This window comes from Mastigoproctus giganteus, chromosome 8 (genome assembly GCF_048544385.1).
Source record: "Mastigoproctus giganteus isolate SK-2022 chromosome 8, ASM4854438v1, whole genome shotgun sequence".
NCBI classification, from domain to species: Eukaryota; Metazoa; Arthropoda; class Arachnida; order Uropygi; family Thelyphonidae; genus Mastigoproctus; species Mastigoproctus giganteus.
In genome coordinates this window covers 55,928,224-55,948,247 of record NC_143582.1, presented here as the reverse complement: position 1 = coordinate 55,948,247, position 20,024 = coordinate 55,928,224, and the positions used below count along the sequence as shown (strand labels likewise).

The following is a 20,024-nucleotide window of genomic DNA, read 5'->3' as shown; positions in this document are numbered from 1 at the left end:
TGACATCAGTGTTCATTAAATTTAACAATCTGATCAACATAATATGTTACACATTACACACTTCCATATTATGATATGAATAAATGTGTTCTATAGAAATATATGCTCAAGGAAGTTTGAACTCACAATCCAGTAATAGCTACTGTGATCAGTGCAAAATGGGAATACCATTCAGTACTTCTTGCTCAGTGACACAAGTGCTTTGTGATGCTTCCTAATGACAAATTTCTCAATACTTCTCAACTGCCCAAGCTTCCTTGCTCACCTGATCTCATTCAGTGTGAATTCCGGTTGTTAGGTTTTTCTTAAGGACAGTGTTTAGCAGGCAAGCATTTCCACTTGAGCAGACTTGAAGGATATCATTATAATGCATGCTGTGGTCAACAAGTACCATGCAGTTTTGCATTTCCAGCATATTGTTGACATCATTGGTCATCATACTTAAAAAAAATGTAATCATTATGGTTTTAATCCTTTTTTGGATAAAATTATCAAAATATTAAGTAAATATTATGATAACCAAGTTGCAGACGATACAAAGGTTGGCAGGGTTGTTAAGGACATTACTGCCACTATGCTGCTGCAACAGGACCTGGAAAGGTTGAGCAGATGGGCTGAGAGGTGGCAAATGAAGTTTAACATTGACAAATGTAATGTACAGTCAGTCCTCGTAAAGCACGATAGTTGTGTTGCTAGAAACCCTCGTGCAATGCAAAATCGTGCAATATAAACAACAGGCCCTATGGGAAAAATAGGGTTAGGTGCTGACCACTCAAGATTGAACACACATTTGTAACCAAAACATTACCAAACACAATAAATAATCGTAATAAAACACGCAAGTATTTTATTACGACTATTACGTAATAAAATATTGCTAATGCTTTTGCTTCTATCGTAAGCAAACTTGTTTTTTGTTTGATCTTCTATCCATACAGATAACAGCCGTTCCATCTCTTCCAATTCTTTGTGTCTTAATCTAATGGATTTTAATTACACTTTGAGTTATTCCTGCTATGAAAGTTTTTATTTTCTCTGCATTCTTTGTAATTCTCTGCGTTGCCTCATTCAGGTCTGTATCACGTGCAATATCACATGGTCTTTCATTTCGCTCAAAGCGTTTCACAATTTCATATTTTTTCTCTTTCGGCAGAGGCGGACTGGCCATAAGCCTTACCGGGGAAACCCCGGTGGGCCAGAGGTCAGTGTGATTTTGGCCATAAACGCTAGTATGAGGCCACTATAAATTTCTGGGGTAAGAATTTTTGACCCAGTCCGCCTCTGTTTACCGATATTGCTTTTCTTTTTCTCTCTGAATCTGCAGTGTCTTCACCGGGACGCTTCCTTTTCACACCTTTTAAGTATTTTACTCATTTAGGGAATAAAGCACAATTACAAAACGAGGAGGCACGCTTAGTACACATAAACAAAGCTGTAGCAACTGAATAAACAACACCGTAAAGGCAGAGATACACTATTAACACCTCACATTTTACTAAAGCACATTTCTAGGGGTTACTACCATAAAACAATAAAAACAATTTCCAGTTGCGTTTCTGCTAGTGGAATCTGTTATAAACTGGTAGTAAACTCGATCTAATTGCATTTGCGATTGTACCGATAGCTGGAATTGTGTTGGTTTTTACGTTATTATGGTGAAATGTGTTTCCCCTTCACTGATATAAAAAACAAATACATTTTCAGGATCTTCTCTTCATTCCTATCGTGTTGCATTCAGTTTGGGGTGATTCCGCATTCGACTGCCATTTCTTGTAAACACAAAGGCGAATCGTGTATAAGCGAATTCGGTTCATGTTATATAAGTTGTTCCCCTATTTATAAATCATGTATGATCGAATTCGTGTAGTGTAAACACGTGTTATACGAGGACTGACTGTACTACATATGGGAAACAGCAACCCCAGAGCAACGTATCAACTCTGTGGTACTACACTGACAGTGGTAGAGAATGAGAAGGACCTGGGGGAAATTGTGTAGGCAGATATGAAGTTCTCTGAGCAGTGCAGACAGGCTGCAAGAGTAGCTCATGGTGTCTTGTCAATGATATACAGGAATTTTTCTAGCAGGGATAAGGAGGTGATTATCCCTTTGTATAAGGCAATGGTCAGGCCACACCTTGAGTACTGTATACAGGTCTGGAGGCCTCATTTCAAGAAGGATGTAGAGCTGCTGGAACAAGTACAGAGAAGGGGAACAAGGTTAGTGAATGGAACAAAGGGTTGCTCTTACGAAGAAAGGCTTAAGTTTTGCAAATTACAGTGTCTGGAGACTAGGCACCGGCGAGGTGATCTGATCGAGGTGTAGAAAGCCTTGAATGGTTTGAGCATGCTCAATGCCGATGGGATTCTTCCTCTTGCTCAGAATAATCATCTGAGATGGCATAAATTCAGACCGAGGAAAGACAGATGTAGGATAGATGTGCAGAAATTTTCCTTTAGTCAGAGAGTAGTTGGTTGGTGGAACAGACTTCCATCCCTTGTGGAAGTTGATAGCCTAAATAAATTTAAGGCTCAGCTGGACAGGTATTTCGAATGAACGGAGGGGTGAAATGGAAGTGGTTTTTTTTTTTTTTTTTTGGCTGATACGGCATAAGCTTGCTTTCTTGCATCATATGCCTCTACTAATGCTAATGCTAATGTCAAAATTTACAGATTGTGACAAGATTGGGAGAGTGATTAATGAACAACACAAAGCAGTGTTTCTTCACGATGACTTAGATAAACTTTGAGCATGGTTAAAAAAAAGTGGTAGTTATGTTTTAATTCTGCAAAATGCAAGGACTCACACTCGAGAAATAACAACCTTAACTTAAAATAACACACTTGGAGTGGGAATTATAAATTTTAGCAAAAAAACAAGGGAGGGGAGATTTGGGGATTATGACACAGGCAGTATAGGCAAGTGGCAAGGAGGGCCTGGTGTTCTGTTGATGAGTTATCGAACATTATCTTGTAGAGACAGGAAGGATATAATAACCCATTGTATAAAGCAATTGTGAGACTGCACCTGGAACACAGTATTCAAGTATGGAGACTACATCGAAAAAAATAAATAAATAAAACATTGAACTCCTTATAGGTCTTTCTGATATTGGCAATGTAAGGACAGACCTAAAATATTTGGGCTACAGAACTTGATAACAAGGTAACTTAAAGTAAAATGAATAAAGGAAATCAATTATAAATATTCAGTTATAAATTATACCTAGAAAGGGACATATATTCAGATTAAGAGGAAGAGGTATAGACAGAACTGTAGGTAGTTTTCTTTTACCCAGCAAGTTATTAATTAGAGGATTATGTAATCTCTTTTGATAGATGAGGCTGATGGTCTGGAGCTGGATTAGTATCTACATGGGGAGGGATGATACAAAGGCAGTGTGTGCATGTTTTGAATGGTGCAATAAAAGCTTGAGCTTCCACCACAGGGCCAATACTAATCCTAATATATAAGACAAATGTAAAGAGAATGTGTGTATTGGGGGGGGGTGAGAAAAATCTTTGTTGTTCAAGACTGTTAATTCTGAAATACAAAAAGCATTGTATTCATGTTATTTAATTTACTGAATTTAAACAATACTAAAGAAATACCATTAAAAAGCATTATTTTTACCTACGACTCCTAACAAATATGCTCCGCTTCACTGCAGTTTTTCTTCTTTCTTCTACAGTAATGTTATAGGATAAATAACAGCAAGACTTAACTCTGCTTGTATCTAAACTAGGCACACTTACCTGAAGAAAAATAAAATTAAAACAATTTTGGAAAATCAAAATAACACTGAAATAACTTTTGGATCAAAGGAAAGAACTTAATTGTCCTTTCCTTTGTCTTGTCTTAATTACTTAACAAATTAAGTTTGGTTGTCATACATATACAAATATTATTCAAAGTAATTATAACTTTTAAAAAGTAAGTGAATCTCCAGCTAAGTATATAACAATCTTTTGCAATTTTTGTAGTCTGTAATAAATGATAACCTTGATGATGGTATATCAAGCTTAATGTTGAAGTTTGCAGACGATACGAAGGTTGGCAGGGTTGTCAAGGACACTACTGACACTATGCTGCTGCAACAGGATCTGGAAAGGTTGAGCAGATGGGCTGAGAGGTGGTAAATGAAGTTTAACATTGACAAATGTAAAGTACTACATATGGGAAACAGCAACCCCAGAGCAACGTATCAACTCTGTGGTACTACACTGACAGTGGTAGAGAATGAAAGGGACCTGGGGGTGATTGTGCAGGCAGATATGAAGTTCTCTGAGCAGTGCAGACGGGCTGCAAGAGTAGCTCATGGTGTATTGTCAATGATATATAGGAATTTTTCTAGCAGGGATAAGGAGGTGATTATTCCCTTGTATAAGGCAATGGTCAGACCACACCTAGAGTACTGTATACAGGCCTGGAGGCCTCATTTCAAGAAGGATGTAGAGCTGCTGGAATGAGTACAGAGAAGGGCAACAAGATTAGTGAATGGAACAAAGGGGTGCTCTTACGAAGAAAGGCTTAAGTTTTGCAAATTAGTGTCTGGAGACTAGGCACCAGCGAGGTGATCTGATAGAGGTGTATAAAGCCTTGAATGGTTTGAGCATGCTCAATGCTGATGGGATTCTTCCTCTAGCTCAGAATAATCACCTGAGAGGGAATAAATTCAAATTGAGGAAAGACAGATGTAGGATAGATGTGTGGAAATTTGCCTTTAGCCAGCGGGTGGTTGGTTGGTGGAAGACTTCCATCCCTTGTTGTGGAAGTTGATAGCCTAAATAAGGTTAAGGCTCAGCTGGACAGGTATTTCGAATGAACAGAGGGGTGAAGTGGAAGCGGTTATTTTTTATTTATTTATTTTTTTTTGGTTGATGCTGCATAAGCTTGCTTTCTTGCATCAAATGCCTCTACTAATGCTAATGCTGTTACACACAGTTTTATGAAATTGGATCTAAAAAATTCAGTATAATATTCCAGAATTATCTGTGATATCAACAGATGCACTTTTTGGTAATTAGCTATAACAAACTATTCAAATAAAATTAATACCAAATTTAAGATTCGTAAGTATTCCCAAAATAATGAATCCCTAAATATGTACCAAAACCAATGATGAAATACAGGGTCAGCGTTGTTCAAGAACAAGTGACTACCAAATACAGCAATGACTGTATTCTTATTAAAACTATTACTTGTAAACTCTGACGTACGTGGTTATGCTGGAGTATGAAATGGAACAGGTGACTGCTCAGCACTTGATATGTCAGGGCACCATTTAGGGGTGCTTCTCAGTACTGATGCCACTTAAGGAAGCTTCCTAAGAATACCATTAAAGTGCAGTCTCTCTCTCTCTCTCTCTCTCTCTCTGAAAAGACACCATTTCCAGAGATAACTCTTTAACCTAGCATAGATGGCAGGGCATCTCAGAGGTGTCCCTCAAAATAATATTCCCATTAATCAATGAATTAAATTTCTGAAATTTTTTTTATATCCCTAAATACAGTCAAACTTTTATTGCAACAGTTTCTGAAGTGATTTTCTTAGTTTTTGAAATTTTAGAAATTGAGTGCAAGAACATGTCAGGTGTACTGCCACCGTTTTTGCAACTTGGTTTACATAGCATTTTGCAACTTTGTTTACACAGCATAAAAACAATAACACGAAATCCAGTATTCTCTCAAAATGGCCACTACTTTGCAAGAAGCAATATACATAGTTTCAAATTTTGCACACTGTGAAGGATGGCAAATTTCAATTAGGCCTGAAAATGGAAGCAACTAATAATATTGAATATACATCATATATATATATATTTTTAATTCTATAATAATATTTATATAGATAAGTAGAAATATATACACATGCACAGTTTGAAATTTAAAACAATTATCAGTCTTTTAAATTGGAAAATGGAAGAGACTAAGAGATCGATGTTTCTATTTCGTCAAATGTTTTTGTTTTTTTTTTTATAATTTTTAGCAAAATTAATACTTTTTTGTGTTTTTTTTTTGAAAATAAAAGGTGTAAAGCAGACTTCTCCTTTTCAAAAATTATTTTTTTTTAAACTTAAAATGTTACATACAGTAAGTATTGCAGTCCATTAATAAAAAATGACATATTGGGACTGTTCAAGCAGAATTCAAAAAATCCAAAAATGTTTTCCAAAATTTAAAAAGAAAATGGGCACCTGTCAGGTGCTCCACCATCGTTTTTGCTACAAATGGGAGTCCACCACACTGCCAGGTTAAAAGCATATTATCATGAATTTATCCAAAAACAGCCAAAAATCCATTGAAAATACATGCAGTAATTGTTGGATTCAGTTTATAATCTTCATTCCAAAGGTACCATGCTAGACTTCCATTGTATTATTTTAATAGAAAAGAAAAAGGGAAAAAAAGAACCAAACCTACGGTCATGATGATAATTGAACTTGCACATCTAGGATAAAATATTAACGTGTATCCCACTGTGGTAGTATATCTTAAGTAAAAGTACACAAAATGCTTTTATTATTATTATTTGTTTCTTCTCATGGTTTTTTCCCCATCTCACAACAGAGTGATATTGGTTAAGGAACTCTGAAAATCCTATAGGTGCTTAGGATTGCAGCTTTCTGAAGTTCCTTGTAGGTGTTCGCTGAGAGACCTATTGCTACTAGGTCCTTATGTAGGCTCTTTAGCACAATGCCAGTGGTTGATATGGTGATTGGGATGGCAGATACCTGTTTTTCTTGTTCCATACCTTTCTGATTTCCTGCCTAAGGTCTGTATACTTCCTGATATTTTCCTCATAGGTTTTCTGGAGGTTGCTGGTGTTGTGAATCATTATGTCATCCAGGTAGGTAGTCTTTTCCTTCTTGTCAGTGAGGATTATGTGTAGTTTGTTGTGCAGGATCATTTTGTCCATTCTTATGGTGCAGTTCCGGTACAACTCGTGGATAAGGGTCTCTAGTATGACCCGAGATTCGTACTTGTAATATGGTGCACTTTCTTTAATCAACTGGTGTTTCTGCACTAGCTTCAGATGTATTATCCTGGAGACCTGGTCATATTATGAATGTATTCCATTTGGGTGATCACACTGCATCTTGCGTGATATTTTTAACGGTTTCTGGGGCATATGGGATCATTAACATGTGTGTCTCCATCTGTCACTCCAGGGTCCTTGGCAACGTATTTCCTGTAGTTGCTGGTGTTCATTTCATGGTCTTGGATGGTGAGCATTGATCCTTTGATCTTGGGGAAGAGCTTCCGGTGCTCTTCCCCACCACAGCACTCGAAATTACCCTACGATTGTATCCGACCATACCACGTGGTCTGGTTGGATTTCTGAAGGTCATAACCATAAAACAATTAGCAGTTTCTGGTGTATTGAGCTTTTCTGTTAGTGCAATCTAAACATATAAACCAATATAAAAAGATAGTAAACTCGATCTTATTGAATATGCAATAATATACTGACGGCTGGAATTCTGTGGGTTTTTAGATTATTATGGTGAAATGTGTTTCCCCTTTCATGAAACCCTCAATCACATAAAAAACAAATTTTCAGAATCTTCTCTTCATTCTTATTTTTTAAGCTTCTTAACTTGTTACTCTGTATCTCATTTGCATGTATCGTATTAGCTGCAATTTGTATGTGGCATGTTCTTTGTTACTGACTGCTTATCTTTTTTACCGTATTAAATTTTAACCCTCCCCCCCAAAATGACAGTGAACAGAAATATCAACTAGTTAGTATGTACATATTACAGTACATATTAATTAAGCTATGCATGTAAGAGTAAATTTATTTTTATTTCGCTAACCTGTTGAAAATATTCTTCCGATTTTCATGTATCATTTAATTTTTTTATTGATAAGGTAATAAAGTACAAATTTGTGCTTAATATATCTTTACTTTTATAGCCTGTGGATAATATTCCTTCTATATAGTGAACTGTACTTTACCGTGGTGAGTCCATCGACGTGATCTGATCGTACAGAGAATCAATCATTACAATTGATACTGCATTTTAAACTATTTACATGAAACTTCGTATAATTGGGGCGGCCGCTTAATCGGGACAAAATGCACTAGTCCCGATGTGTCCCAAATAACCGGAATCCACTGTAGTCTTTTAATATATATGTTATAAAATATAAAGTAATAAGCTACGCATATATATATTAAATTGTGAATTACATGTTTTCTATCTAAACCTGATCCAGGTGGCAGTGATCACAGTGTGCTGAAGTGGGATTTACTCAAAGAGGTAACTACCATTAGGGGTAAAGGGAAGGGTTATTGCTTCCGTAAAGGCGACTACGATGGACTGAGACAGTATTTAAATTCTATACAGTGGGACCAACTGATGATGTTACCAACAGCAAATTCAAAATGGGAAGCATTCAAAGAACTTATCTTGGAAGCTACTAGGCTTTACATACCAACTAAGAAATATTGTTCAAGGTTTAGGCCAAAATGGATGTCAGATGAACTAATGAGGCATATGGCAGAGAAGAAAAATGCATGGGATACATACAAATTAACACATGACACAGAAGCCTATGATAGATACAAGTTGATATGCAACCAAGTTACAAACGAGGTTAGGCAGACGAAGGCAGATTACGAGAAATCCTTGGCAAGGGATGCAAAGAAAAACAGCAAAGAGTTCTTTACTTATGTAAACTCTAGAAGGAAGGGGATGAATCAAATTGGTCCACTTGATATTGATGGGTCAAGTGTTGATGATCCTGCTTAGGTAGCTAACAAACTAAATGAATATTTTGCATCGACATTCACACATGAGGAGTTATTCAGCGAGGGGAATGCCAGAGGTGTATTCAACTCTAGCAGTAAGCTACAGAATCTTGAAATAACTGGGAGTAAAGTGGAGGAGAAACTGTTGAAGATAAACACAAGAAAGGCACCCCGGGGTGGATGGGATCTATCCAGTTATATTAAAGGAGGCAGCAAAGGAAGTAAGCAAACCCTTAGCCATAATTATGAGAGCTTCCTTGGACTCAGGGGAGGTACCCATAGACTGGAAATGTGCAAATGTGACCCCAATTCCCAAAGGAGGATCAAAGGCTGACACAAGTAATTATAGACCTGTGAGCTTAACTTCTGTTCCAGGAAAATTAATGGAGGCACTGGTTAAAGAAGCACTGCAGGATCATTTAGACAAGATTTCAGTTATAGCTCAGACACAGCATGGTTTTGTTAAGGGGAAGTCTTGCCTGACCAACTTGATTGGATACTATGATGCAGTCACAAAAGAACTGGATGCAGGGAATAACTTTGATATTATATACTTGGATCTTAGAAAGGCTTTTGATACTGTTGCACATGGAAGACTGCTACACAAATTGGAGCAGTGTGACATTGGAGGCAAATTGCTGCTATGGATAAAGGGGTGGTTGAGGGGGAGAAGACAGAGAGTGGTAATCAATGGACACTGCTCATCGTGGACTGATGTTATTAGTGGAGTCCCTCAGGGCTCAGTGTTGGGTCCATTATTGTTTTCTGTATTTATAAGTGATATTGATGGCATATCGGGCTTAATGTCCAAGTTTGCAGACGATACAAAGGTTGGCAGGGTTGTCAAGGACACTACTGACACTATGCTGCTGCAACAGGATCTGGAAAGGTTGAGCAGATGGGCTGAGAGGTGGCAAATGAAGTTTAACATTGATAAATGTAAAGTACTACACATGGGAAACAGCAACCCCAGAGCAACGTATCAACTCTGTGGTACTACACTGACAGTGGTAGAGAATGAAAGGGACTTGGGGGTGGTTGTGCAGGCAGATATGAAGTTCTCTGAGCAGTGCAGACGGCTGCAAGAGTAGCTCATGGAGTATTGTCAATGATATACAGGAATTTTTCCAGCAGGGATAAGGAGGTGATTATTCCATTGTATAAGGCGATGGTCAGGCCACACCTAGAGTACTGTATACAGGTCTGGAGACCTCATTTCAAGAAGGATGTAGAGCTGCTGGAACGAGTACAGAGAAGAGCAACAAGATTAGTGAATGGAACAAAGGGGTGCTCTTACGAAGAAAGGCTTAAGTTTTGCAAATTACAGTGTCTGGAGACTAGGCACCAGCGAGGTGATCTGATAGAGGTGTATAAAGCCTTGAATGGTTTAAGCATGCTCAATGCTGATGGGATTCTTCCTCTAGCTCAGAAAAATCACCTGAGAGGGCATAAATTCAAATTGAGGAAAGATAGATGTAGGATAGACGTGTGGAAATTTGCCTTTAGCCAGCGGGTGGTTGGTTGGTGGAAGACTTCCATCCCTTGTTGTGGAAGTTGATAGCCTAAATAAGGTTAAGGCTCAGCTGGACAGGTATTTCGAATGAACAGAGGGGTGAAGTGGAAGCGGTTATTTTTTATTTATTTATTTTTTTTTGGTTGATGCTGCATAAGCTTGCTTTCTTGCATCAAATGCCTCTACTAATGCTAATGCTGTTACACACAGTTTTATGAAATTGGATCTAAAAAATTCAGTATAATATTCCAGAATTATCTGTGATATCAACAGATGCACTTTTTGGTAATTAGCTATAACAAACTATTCAAATAAAATTAATACCAAATTTAAGATTCGTAAGTATTCCCAAAATAATGAATCCCTAAATATGTACCAAAACCAATGATGAAATACAGGGTCAGCGTTGTTCAAGAACAAGTGACTACCAAATACAGCAATGACTGTATTCTTATTAAAACTATTACTTGTAAACTCTGACGTACGTGGTTATGCTGGAGTATGAAATAGAACAGGTGACTGCTCAGCACTTGATATGTCAGGGCACCATTTAGGGGTGCTTCTCAGTACTGATGCCACTTAAGGAAGCTTCCTAAGAATACCATTAAAGTGCAGTCTCTCCTCTCTCTCTCTCTCTCTGAAAAGACACCATTTCCAGAGATAACTCTTTAACCTAGCATAGATGGCAGGGCATCTCAGAGGTGTCCCTCAAAATAATATTCCCATTAATCAATGAATTAAATTTCTGAAATTTTTTTTATATCCCTAAATACAGTCAAACTTTTATTGCAACAGTTTCTGAAGTGATTTTCTTAGTTTTTGAAATTTTAGAAATTGAGTGCAAGAACATGTCAGGTGTACTGCCACCGTTTTTGCAACTTGGTTTACATAGCATTTTGCAACTTTGTTTACACAGCATAAAAACAATAACACGAAATCCAGTATTCTCTCAAAATGGCCACTACTTTGCAAGAAGCAATATACATAGTTTCAAATTTTGCACACTGTGAAGGATGGCAAATTTCAATTAGGCCTGAAAATGGAAGCAACTAATAATATTGAATATACATCATATATATATATATTTTTAATTCTATAATAATATTTATATAGATAAGTAGAAATATATACACATGCACAGTTTGAAATTTAAAACAATTATCAGTCTTTTAAATTGGAAAATGGAAGAGACTAAGAGATCGATGTTTCTATTTCGTCAAATGTTTTTGTTTTTTTTTTTATAATTTTTAGCAAAATTAATACTTTTTTGTGTTTTTTTTTTGAAAATAAAAGGTGTAAAGCAGACTTCTCCTTTTCAAAAATTATTTTTTTTTAAACTTAAAATGTTACATACAGTAAGTATTGCAGTCCATTAATAAAAAATGACATATTGGGACTGTTCAAGCAGAATTCAAAAAATCCAAAAATGTTTTCCAAAATTTAAAAAGAAAATGGGCACCTGTCAGGTGCTCCACCATCGTTTTTGCTACAAATGGGAGTCCACCACACTGCCAGGTTAAAAGCATATTATCATGAATTTATCCAAAAACAGCCAAAAATCCATTGAAAATACATGCAGTAATTGTTGGATTCAGTTTATAATCTTCATTCCAAAGGTACCATGCTAGACTTCCATTGTATTATTTTAATAGAAAAGAAAAAGGGAAAAAAAGAACCAAACCTACGGTCATGATGATAATTGAACTTGCACATCTAGGATAAAATATTAACGTGTATCCCACTGTGGTAGTATATCTTAAGTAAAAGTACACAAAATGCTTTTATTATTATTATTTGTTTCTTCTCATGGTTTTTTCCCCATCTCACAACAGAGTGATATTGGTTAAGGAACTCTGAAAATCCTATAGGTGCTTAGGATTGCAGCTTTCTGAAGTTCCTTGTAGGTGTTCGCTGAGAGACCTATTGCTACTAGGTCCTTATGTAGGCTCTTTAGCACAATGCCAGTGGTTGATATGGTGATTGGGATGGCAGATACCTGTTTTTCTTGTTCCATACCTTTCTGATTTCCTGCCTAAGGTCTGTATACTTCCTGATATTTTCCTCATAGGTTTTCTGGAGGTTGCTGGTGTTGTGAATCATTATGTCATCCAGGTAGGTAGTCTTTTCCTTCTTGTCAGTGAGGATTATGTGTAGTTTGTTGTGCAGGATCATTTTGTCCATTCTTATGGTGCAGTTCCGGTACAACTCGTGGATAAGGGTCTCTAGTATGACCCGAGATTCGTACTTGTAATATGGTGCACTTTCTTTAATCAACTGGTGTTTCTGCACTAGCTTCAGATGTATTATCCTGGAGACCTGGTCATATTATGAATGTATTCCATTTGGGTGATCACACTGCATCTTGCGTGATATTTTTAACGGTTTCTGGGGCATATGGGATCATTAACATGTGTGTCTCCATCTGTCACTCCAGGGTCCTTGGCAACGTATTTCCTGTAGTTGCTGGTGTTCATTTCATGGTCTTGGATGGTGAGCATTGATCCTTTGATCTTGGGGAAGAGCTTCCGGTGCTCTTCCCCACCACAGCACTCGAAATTACCCTACGATTGTATCCGACCATACCACGTGGTCTGGTTGGATTTCTGAAGGTCATAACCATAAAACAATTAGCAGTTTCTGGTGTATTGAGCTTTTCTGTTAGTGCAATCTAAACATATAAACCAATATAAAAAGATAGTAAACTCGATCTTATTGAATATGCAATAATATACTGACGGCTGGAATTCTGTGGGTTTTTAGATTATTATGGTGAAATGTGTTTCCCCTTTCATGAAACCCTCAATCACATAAAAAACAAATTTTCAGAATCTTCTCTTCATTCTTATTTTTTAAGCTTCTTAACTTGTTACTCTGTATCTCATTTGCATGTATCGTATTAGCTGCAATTTGTATGTGGCATGTTCTTTGTTACTGACTGCTTATCTTTTTTACCGTATTAAATTTTAACCCTCCCCCCCAAAATGACAGTGAACAGAAATATCAACTAGTTAGTATGTACATATTACAGTACATATTAATTAAGCTATGCATGTAAGAGTAAATTTATTTTTATTTCGCTAACCTGTTGAAAATATTCTTCCGATTTTCATGTATCATTTAATTTTTTTATTGATAAGGTAATAAAGTACAAATTTGTGCTTAATATATCTTTACTTTTATAGCCTGTGGATAATATTCCTTCTATATAGTGAACTGTACTTTACCGTGGTGAGTCCATCGACGTGATCTGATCGTACAGAGAATCAATCATTACAATTGATACTGCATTTTAAACTATTTACATGAAACTTCGTATAATTGGGGCGGCCGCTTAATCGGGACAAAATGCACTAGTCCCGATGTGTCCCAAATAACCGGAATCCACTGTAGTCTTTTAATATATATGTTATAAAATATAAAGTAATAAGCTACGCATATATATATTAAATTGTGAATTACATGTTTTCTATCTAAACCTGATCCAGGTGGCAGTGATCACAGTGTGCTGAAGTGGGATTTACTCAAAGAGGTAACTACCATTAGGGGTAAAGGGAAGGGTTATTGCTTCCGTAAAGGCGACTACGATGGACTGAGACAGTATTTAAATTCTATACAGTGGGACCAACTGATGATGTTACCAACAGCAAATTCAAAATGGGAAGCATTCAAAGAACTTATCTTGGAAGCTACTAGGCTTTACATACCAACTAAGAAATATTGTTCAAGGTTTAGGCCAAAATGGATGTCAGATGAACTAATGAGGCATATGGCAGAGAAGAAAAATGCATGGGATACATACAAATTAACACATGACACAGAAGCCTATGATAGATACAAGTTGATATGCAACCAAGTTACAAACGAGGTTAGGCAGACGAAGGCAGATTACGAGAAATCCTTGGCAAGGGATGCAAAGAAAAACAGCAAAGAGTTCTTTACTTATGTAAACTCTAGAAGGAAGGGGATGAATCAAATTGGTCCACTTGATATTGATGGGTCAAGTGTTGATGATCCTGCTTAGGTAGCTAACAAACTAAATGAATATTTTGCATCGACATTCACACATGAGGAGTTATTCAGCGAGGGGAATGCCAGAGGTGTATTCAACTCTAGCAGTAAGCTACAGAATCTTGAAATAACTGGGAGTAAAGTGGAGGAGAAACTGTTGAAGATAAACACAAGAAAGGCACCCCGGGGTGGATGGGATCTATCCAGTTATATTAAAGGAGGCAGCAAAGGAAGTAAGCAAACCCTTAGCCATAATTATGAGAGCTTCCTTGGACTCAGGGGAGGTACCCATAGACTGGAAATGTGCAAATGTGACCCCAATTCCCAAAGGAGGATCAAAGGCTGACACAAGTAATTATAGACCTGTGAGCTTAACTTCTGTTCCAGGAAAATTAATGGAGGCACTGGTTAAAGAAGCACTGCAGGATCATTTAGACAAGATTTCAGTTATAGCTCAGACACAGCATGGTTTTGTTAAGGGGAAGTCTTGCCTGACCAACTTGATTGGATACTATGATGCAGTCACAAAAGAACTGGATGCAGGGAATAACTTTGATATTATATACTTGGATCTTAGAAAGGCTTTTGATACTGTTGCACATGGAAGACTGCTACACAAATTGGAGCAGTGTGACATTGGAGGCAAATTGCTGCTATGGATAAAGGGGTGGTTGAGGGGGAGAAGACAGAGAGTGGTAATCAATGGACACTGCTCATCGTGGACTGATGTTATTAGTGGAGTCCCTCAGGGCTCAGTGTTGGGTCCATTATTGTTTTCTGTATTTATAAGTGATATTGATGGCATATCGGGCTTAATGTCCAAGTTTGCAGACGATACAAAGGTTGGCAGGGTTGTCAAGGACACTACTGACACTATGCTGCTGCAACAGGATCTGGAAAGGTTGAGCAGATGGGCTGAGAGGTGGCAAATGAAGTTTAACATTGATAAATGTAAAGTACTACACATGGGAAACAGCAACCCCAGAGCAACGTATCAACTCTGTGGTACTACACTGACAGTGGTAGAGAATGAAAGGGACTTGGGGGTGGTTGTGCAGGCAGATATGAAGTTCTCTGAGCAGTGCAGACGGCTGCAAGAGTAGCTCATGGAGTATTGTCAATGATATACAGGAATTTTTCCAGCAGGGATAAGGAGGTGATTATTCCATTGTATAAGGCGATGGTCAGGCCACACCTAGAGTACTGTATACAGGTCTGGAGACCTCATTTCAAGAAGGATGTAGAGCTGCTGGAACGAGTACAGAGAAGAGCAACAAGATTAGTGAATGGAACAAAGGGGTGCTCTTACGAAGAAAGGCTTAAGTTTTGCAAATTACAGTGTCTGGAGACTAGGCACCAGCGAGGTGATCTGATAGAGGTGTATAAAGCCTTGAATGGTTTAAGCATGCTCAATGCTGATGGGATTCTTCCTCTAGCTCAGAAAAATCACCTGAGAGGGCATAAATTCAAATTGAGGAAAGATAGATGTAGGACAGACGTGTGGAAATTTGCCTTTAGCCAGCGGGTGGTTGGTTGGTGGAACAGACTTCATCCCTTGTGGTGGAGGTTGATAGCCTAAATAAGTTTAAGGCTCAGCTGGACAGGTATTTTGAACGAACAGAGGGGTGAAGTGGAAGTGGGTTTTTTTTTTTTTTTTTTTGGCTGATGCTGCATAAGCTTGCTTTCTTGCATCAAATGCCTCTACTAATGCTAATGCTAATGTTATTTGCTTAGAACAAACTTGAAGAAACCATACAAAACAATTTTGGAAAAGTTAAAGTTATTTCTTGGATGAAAAAAAAAAGAACTTCTTAAAGGTTTACATGCACAACTATTTACAGAGGTATGCAATCTCTCTCTCACAAGGTAGGAAACAGGGTTAAATGCAGTATTGTTTTATGACAAAAATTTTAATCCTATAAAAAAAGTTGTTAATGCCTTGGTTTTTGCGATTCTGTACCTATCAGCACTACCAAAGCAATTTTTTCTAATTATTTGTTTAGGAAACATAATTCATTGAGATTATTTAGTCTTTCTATTCAAACAAAATCAGTTTTATCACAATGGTATTCATTGAGATAAAACTTGAAACATGTGGACTTCCTCTGATCAGTGCAGTTGAAATGGTAGAAAAAGTTCAGTTAGGAACTTCAAAGATGTGATAAGACCCAGAGGAGATAAGGTGTTAAAAAAGAACTGCATATATTTTAAGAAAAACAGATGACTTTGTTAAAATAAATTAACAGGAACCAACAACCTTCACCAGGACCCTGCAAGACTCATGGATATAAAGCAACATCTGTATGCACAAGATGAGGGAGAGGGGGTATCCTAACCATTCACCAAGTCTCTAAAACTGAAACAGCAATTTCAGTAAGGACTACGACAAAATTTTAATTCCTCCCAAAACTCAAGGAATATAATTTACATGCCTCACTCCTGAATGATGTTATGTGGATCATATTAGAAGTCATAATTAGTGCAGATAAGGGTGCAGGAATGCAAAATATGATTTCCTGACAGAAATACTGTATATTCAATTTAAAAACTGCTGATTTTTACCAATGAAAAAGGTAAACAACTGATCAAACCGATCACAAAAATACTTACATTCTCCATCATACCACTGTATTTAATGGCTTCACCTAAATATTTAGCAATTGTAGTGCCACCCACTGGGCAATAACGTGTTCTATCAACCTGCACTTGTCCATCAACAATAAGAGTTACAACAGTAGTAGAAGCGCCACTATCTACCACCAGACAAGTATCCAAACCAATCAGATTTGCTGTTGAAAGGGCCTTATTCAGGAAGCAAATCCTAAAAAGACAAGGAATAAGAAGAATTATGGTATAAGAAAGTCTCAAAGTGTGAGATTTGCTTCATCAGAAGATGTAGCAAATCATATATTGAATGGCGGAGAGTAAATGATCTGTCTTATCACGTATAAATACAATAACCCAGTGGTTCCAAAACTGTGTTCCGTGGATCTGCAAACAGTTCCCAGGAGATCTGTGGATAATTTCTGTAATGGCTACTCTGAATGTTACTTATATTTTAAAACAAAATCTAAATATCGTTACAGACTGGATGTAGTGCCCAACATGAGAATTCAGTTGTCTACAATCACTTCCACTTTAAAGGGGGACTTTGTGAGACGAAAAAACACCATTCTTCACACTAATAGAGGTAAAAGCCTATGAGGTAAAATTTACTGTATACTCAAATAGCGACAGCGACAGTTTATCATTTAGTTATGTTTTGTGTCAGTCTCAAAAAGGTAGATGGTACATGTACTAGATGTGACTCCAGGGGCTCACATCTGGTGAGTATGGACTTGGGATACTCAGGGTCCTGAGCTGGATATCATCATTCTTCTCTTTCTTGGTGATGCCCCTTTACTTCTGACTATTGTTATCTCTCTCTCTCTCTCTCTCTCTCTCTCTCTCTCTCAGGGTAATTCAAAAATTTTTTTTGGCTGGTGCAGCAAAGGCCTCTGGCTTCCTTGTGCCATATGGCTAATAATAATAGTAATAATAATATAACAAATTAGTTCTGAAATATAAATTTTTAATTTTGAATACCTATCATCTGGACACCCCATATTTAAGTGAACTAGGATGTAAGGAGCCATGGTTATTTTTCGAAGCCAAAAGGGGTCCGCAAGCAAAAATGTTTGGGAAACACCGCAATAAACTATTACAAAATTTGCATCAAAACACCTCACACAAAAAATATTACTATATGGTTATATAAAAATGTTTCATAACTTTCTGAAATACATGTTTCATACCTACTGTAACCATATATTATATACACTCAGTGTTCACCGAATTATGACCACCCATCAACCACCAGGACCTCCTTTTCCAAATTTCTACAGGTCACAGTGCACAGCAAACATACTGGATTCCTATAATGCTAGCCTGCAATCTAGGCAGTGGGCGGTGGATTCTAGTGATGCTAATCTGGAAGCCCAGCAGCATCACTGGAAGGTCTCACCACATAAAGATGCCCATGTCAAGGGGACATCTAGTGGAATCAATGCCTAGGTGAATAGCAGCTGCCATCGGTGTGAATGGCAGCCCAACATGGTAGACAGGTGGTCACAATTCAGTGATCATTGAGTGTATATTGTTACAAAGGGCATAAAACGTTGATTATCACAGATCCACCTGCAGCTAAAGACTATTAGGTTTACAAAATTATAGCAACAACGTTGGGAAATCTTACATTTTAGTGGCACAAGCAGGTTCCAAACATTTCATCAATAAATACTGCCACTGTAACTGTCTTGCATAATGGTGAAGTGTTATTTTTAAAGAGAATGGTAAATAATAATAAAATAAATTCAGCATATATATTTGTGCTAAAGTGAAATTACAGTATGTGCAAAATCTGAATGTAAATGCAGCATATTACAATTTATGTACCATACATAATGTGATCGTGCATGATAATAATAGTAATAATATATTGTAACTTGCAAGATATCGCTATAATCTATAGTTCTTGTTAGCCTGCAATCTAGGCAGTGGGTATTTCTAATTAATCATCTCTGTGCTAACCATCTCAAAGCTCATTCCACACTTTGTTTCCCCCAACTGATTTGAAATCCTCCACTGTTCTGCCCAAATAGCTGCAAATGGTAGCGATTGTTTATCTGGCATAATTTTTTTTCCCACTACATTCTTTCTAGCATAATAACCATTATTTATCACATCTGTTAATAATGATGATGATTGAACTAAAAGATAAGCATCCAGTGTTTGTCTTTGTCTCCATATTCACAAAACAATACAAACCTCTTCATTACAATTATATATTAATATACATTAAATTATATAATTATAATCAATGGCTTATATTTATGTGTTTCTGTGAACATGAAAAACACAAACTGAAGAGAATTTGGAATTACCAGGGTTAATTTTAATCATACATATGCAAAGTTTACATTCAGAAACCTTTTAAAGGCAAATATGTTCTCCAACTTCGTTGTACATATCAGCAAGAACTATGAATTATAGTAAGATTTCAAATAAGGTACAATATTTTCATTATTTCTTTATACATTCTGGTCATTGAGGTTGTCACAGACATTCTCTCAGATATGCCAGACAAGCTGTACTTGCTACCTGGGAGTCTAAAACACTGATGGAACTGATATTCGGGTGACACTCAAGTCCAAGGGGACCCAATTTCGGTGAAGTCCGGACGGTTTGTGACAGCCAAATCCTCTGCTTGCACCTTCACGATGGTGGGACTGTTAGTAATCCTGGGTATAACCTCCATGCACAAGTACATGGTGGGTGACCACCCAGGTGTGAACCAACGTAAGCAGGGGTCGAGGTCTGGCGCCCAAACCACATGGAGGAACACCGCCCCTCTATGTTACCAGGCTATGTTACCACTTTGCTTATTGGACGCTTGAAATGGTGGAACCCATGTTAGTCTCTAGAGTTAAGTTCCGGTCAACCCTTCCCTATCTCTTCCATCATGCAGTATGATTGATGACTTTTGAGGTTATGATGAACGTCGTGGCGAGATACATTATTCCTTACATTTCGAGGGTACAGCTCTAAAACGGTGTTCGCAGGCCGGCCGCTAGTTAGTACACCGGACCGAACCTATTGGTAACTCTCTAGGAGGCTTCTGGATCAGCTAATGTATAATCTTGCTACCTCCACTCTGCCAGATAGTGACTGGAGGGAGTCCGAGTAGTGTGTATGCGGGGAGCATTGT

The 20,024-nt window shown here is 37.4% G+C and overlaps 1 protein-coding gene across 1 annotated transcript in view; it reads right to left on the bottom strand.

The window, feature by feature from the left end:
- Positions 1-20,024, bottom strand: part of LOC150081542 (uncharacterized) — a 69,057-nt gene that overhangs the window by 11,618 nt on the left and 37,415 nt on the right. The window contains exons 4-5 of the mRNA XM_090380241.1: positions 16,889-17,099; positions 3,634-3,755 (exon numbers count right to left, since the gene is read on the bottom strand). Of these exons, the coding sequence (XP_090236367.1) occupies positions 3,634-3,755; positions 16,889-17,099 (333 nt within the window). The remainder of the gene's footprint in view (positions 1-3,633; positions 3,756-16,888; positions 17,100-20,024) is intronic.